General features: G+C 41.4%; 1 protein-coding gene across 1 annotated transcript; it reads left to right on the plus strand.

The window, feature by feature from the left end:
- Positions 1 to 1,174: 1,174 nt before the first annotated feature.
- On the plus strand, positions 1,175 to 2,056 carry LOC140889657 (uncharacterized). The gene has a single exon (XM_073297377.1). The coding sequence runs from the start codon at positions 1,175 to 1,177 to the stop codon at positions 2,054 to 2,056; it is 882 nt and encodes a 293-aa protein (XP_073153478.1).
- Positions 2,057 to 3,758: the final 1,702 nt, after the last annotated feature.

Here is a 3,758-nt window from a genome sequence, read left to right on the forward strand (position 1 = left end):
CGTTCTCCGCCTATAAATAGGGGTTCCGAGGGCCATATTTTAACACCAATTTCCAACTTATCTCTCAGTATTTAGAGTATTCTAGGGGTTTTAGGGTGTTTCCAGCCTTCCTAGTCTAGGTCCGGAGGTTGGCCAAGTGCTCCGGGGTTGCGAAAAAGCGGTGCCCAAGTTCTGGGGCAGTCGTCATCAGCGGGCTGACAACGAACGCAGTTATACCTCTGGCTCCTTATAGTAAATAGAGAGTATGCTATAGATAAGTTAAGACTTTTAGAATAAGGTTATAATGCATGAGTATCATTTGGCAGTGTAGCGCGGATTATAGGCGTGGACCTAGAGCTGGTAGAGCTTGCCTAGTAGAACTAAGGTACGTAAGTACAGACTAAGATAGCCAGCTGAATATACGTGTTTATGTGTTGTATTATTATCTGTCATGATATGCATGATTTATTATTCATGATTTGTATGCGGCATTTGCATACCATGTTGAGTCTGTTATCCTTTTGAGATAGCCAGTTTTTATAGGGTCGCTCATCCCTAGGGTGGTTGTTATTATACGATTGGGTACCGTGTGACACCCACTGGACCGACAGGGCAGCGTGTGCGGTTTACCCAGGACGGTGACATTCAAAGATCGGGTTTAGTATGTGTGGCACCCACTGGATTTTCGGAGCAGCGTACGCATACTGGAGGCGCCTGTGTACTGAGCATGATTTTCCAGATATGATCCCAATTTACCCATAGCATTCATAGTTCATGTTGCATGCATCATATAGACCTGTATATTCAATACTTTATGTACTGGGCGTTAGCGCTCACGTCCCGGACACCCCATTCGACGGGGCAGGTTTTTCAGGTGGACCAGGAGCGAGATCAGTAGTTGATATGTGACCAGGGCTTGGTAGCAAGGGTCATCAGAGGATTTCTAGATTAAGATTTTATTCGTTATATTATTCGATTTGGTTGTATAAAGATTTATTTATCTTGGAATTGTTTACCTTTAATATTTTCCGCTGTTATTTCTCTGATTATGTTTAATTAAGTTAAATGTATGCTTAAGATTCTGATTAGTAGGTGATCACGGTGCGAGTCACTATATTTATGGTATCAGAGCATGCATAGTAATCTTGGAATCTTGATTTTTGGAATTGGGTTTAACCTTTTGATCATCGTATAGATGGCGGGACATGGTGACGAAAGTAGCCATAGTAGAGTGGGTGGACGCTGGGGCGATCAGGACGATCGGGAGCATCGTCGGGGCCGTCATCACCATCTTTATGATGATCATAGGCGCTTTAGTATGCATAGTTTTATGCAGATGGGTCCGAAACCTTTAGTCGGAGAAGAGTCATTGGAGGATGTGGGGAATTGGTTACGACATATGGAAGTTTGTTTCCGGGAGTTTCAATGCACTGAGGAGCAGCGGATGGAGAATCTTGATTTCCTGGTAAAAGGACCAGCTCGGAAGTGGTGGGATTCTACTTCTGCACCTTTTATTGCAGCCCGAGGAGTTGCTTCATGGGATGAGTTCTGCACGGCTTATCATAAGATGTATTTTCCTCCTGCTCTCCGACAGTCAAAAACAAGTGAGTTGCTAGGTTTTCGGCAGGGATCGATGTTGATCGATGAGTACCAGTTGAAGTTCTTTGAATTACTGACCTATTGCCCCCAGATTTTTGATAGCACAAAGGCGAAGTATAATCTGTTCCTCCAAGGCCTTAATCCGGAGATCCACGATCGAGTTGCTGCGGGGAATGGCATGACTTACGAGGAAATTGTGAGTCGATGTCACCAGGCTGAGGACAGTATCCGTCTCAATAGGTATTTTCTCTCATCTAGACCCACGAGTTCTTTGGATCCCACTCAGTCGTTTAAGAAGTCCGGATCTTCTTCATCTACAGGATCTGGTGAGACTCGTCAGTCGGGCAAGAAAAAGTTGCAGTGTGATCATTGTGGGAGAGACCATCTCATTGAGAATTGTAGAGCCGCTGCTAGAGCTTGTTTCATATGTGGAAGTGTTGATCACTTCAAGAGAGATTGTCCCAAGCGTAGTGGATAGAGTGGACAAGCATCTAGGATGGGATCTCAGGTAAGTAGACAGTCTGAGGCATCAGTGCAGCAGAGGACCCAGAGTAGGCATCATGGAGATAGTCAGTAGTCTTGGATGCAGGGTCAGATTTATGCTTTGCAGGGAGCTCAGACGCAGTCAGAAAAGAATGATGACACTCAGAATGATTTTGACGGATGATGTATTTGACTTTTCCGTTTGATAATTCTATTTTGTGATAACAGAATGTTAATAAGTTGTATTCAGACAATCATGTGGATTTATGATTTTGGAATTTTCTAAATTTAATTCCAAGTATTTTCTGATCGATATTCAACTATGTTGAATTAGTTGATTTTTGCATAACCAAGGGATAGATTTATGCTAGTTTTCAGATGATCAGTTCTAGGCTTTTTCCTAGAATGATTCAAAAATTCAGTGATTTGACATAGTGCCAGAGTTGACTTGTTTCCTCAAAGACTCAGTGTTTGGGTCATTGGTTATTGATGATGGATTTTCATCATACATTCAGTGATGAATTATACCAGGTGCTGAGGAATGTGCTGGGTTGTTCAAGACGGGATAGGAAGCGCGACCTACGCCGGTGTTTTCTGGGAGGTTTATTCTAGATAGGATATTGGGGGAGGCTAACTGAGTCTTGATATTTTGCACAGTTATAGCAAGGGGTGTAATTACCAAAATGAATGTTCTTATGAATTTGATATAGGTACTGGATTAGTGCCAAGAGATTTGAACGTTATCGTCTGACTTTATCAGAGATACAAATTTTAGTTTCCGTTGACAGAATAGTCTTGGAAAGGATTCTTTGACAAGTGTGCATTCTGGATGGATAGTTTTCGCAGGTGGTACTGGGGGAAAACCAAGAGTTTTGATCAGTATCGTCTGGCATCAGTAGAAATATAGATAGTGATCGGGGACATGATCAGCATGGTGATTTGGGTTTCTTTTAAGTGATTGTAAGACTTATTTGGGTGGTTTCCCTATGAGGTTAGAAATATGATTTTGAGTTGTCAAGTGATGACAATTTTCATCAGGACACAGTGATGATTGATAATGAGAGACGTGGACTGTGATCAGGATTGGAAGTGGTGGTGTGTGTTCCCATTATTACTCTGAAAGTCGTTTGTACTTCAGAAAGGTTATTGGAAAGTTACCCCAGTCTGGAGACCATGATGTTACTAGTAATTATTTGGATTCAGTGATGTCTTGTAAAATGATATGAGAGAATAAAGAACGTTTTGTTCTTATTCAAGTCCATATCGGTACTTAATATGTATTTCGAGGACGAAATTATCTTAAGTGGGGAAGAATGTAGTAGCCCGATTCTATTTTATAAGATTAAGTGATATTAAACATGTTAAAAAAATTTCATATAATTTTAAAAGTGGCAAAACATGTTTAATGAGTCATTATTTGGTAAAAATAAGTGGAAAATCAGATCCGGAACGTCCAAAAATGGTAAAAAAGGTCCTGGGGGTCTCAGAAAGTCCAGAATCAGCCAAACAAGAATGTTGCATCCGAAGCAGAACGTTGCGTCCGATGATGAACGGACACAACGAACCACCAACGGACGCAACGTTCCCTGTCAGGGACAGATATTCGATGTAGTAGCCCGTATCCGAAATCAGTGATTAGGTGTTAATCAATTCATTAATCCTATTAATTAAGAGTAAACATGATTAAGGGAACTTTT

This window comes from Henckelia pumila, chromosome 3, assembly GCF_033568475.1.
Source record: "Henckelia pumila isolate YLH828 chromosome 3, ASM3356847v2, whole genome shotgun sequence".
Classification (NCBI taxonomy): Eukaryota; Viridiplantae; Streptophyta; class Magnoliopsida; order Lamiales; family Gesneriaceae; genus Henckelia; species Henckelia pumila.

What these genes read in the sequence shown, in the direction of transcription:
- LOC140889657 (XM_073297377.1), top strand. Translation starts at nt 1,175, where the DNA reads ATGGCGGGACATGGTGACGAAAGTAGCCATAGTAGAGTGGGTGGACGC.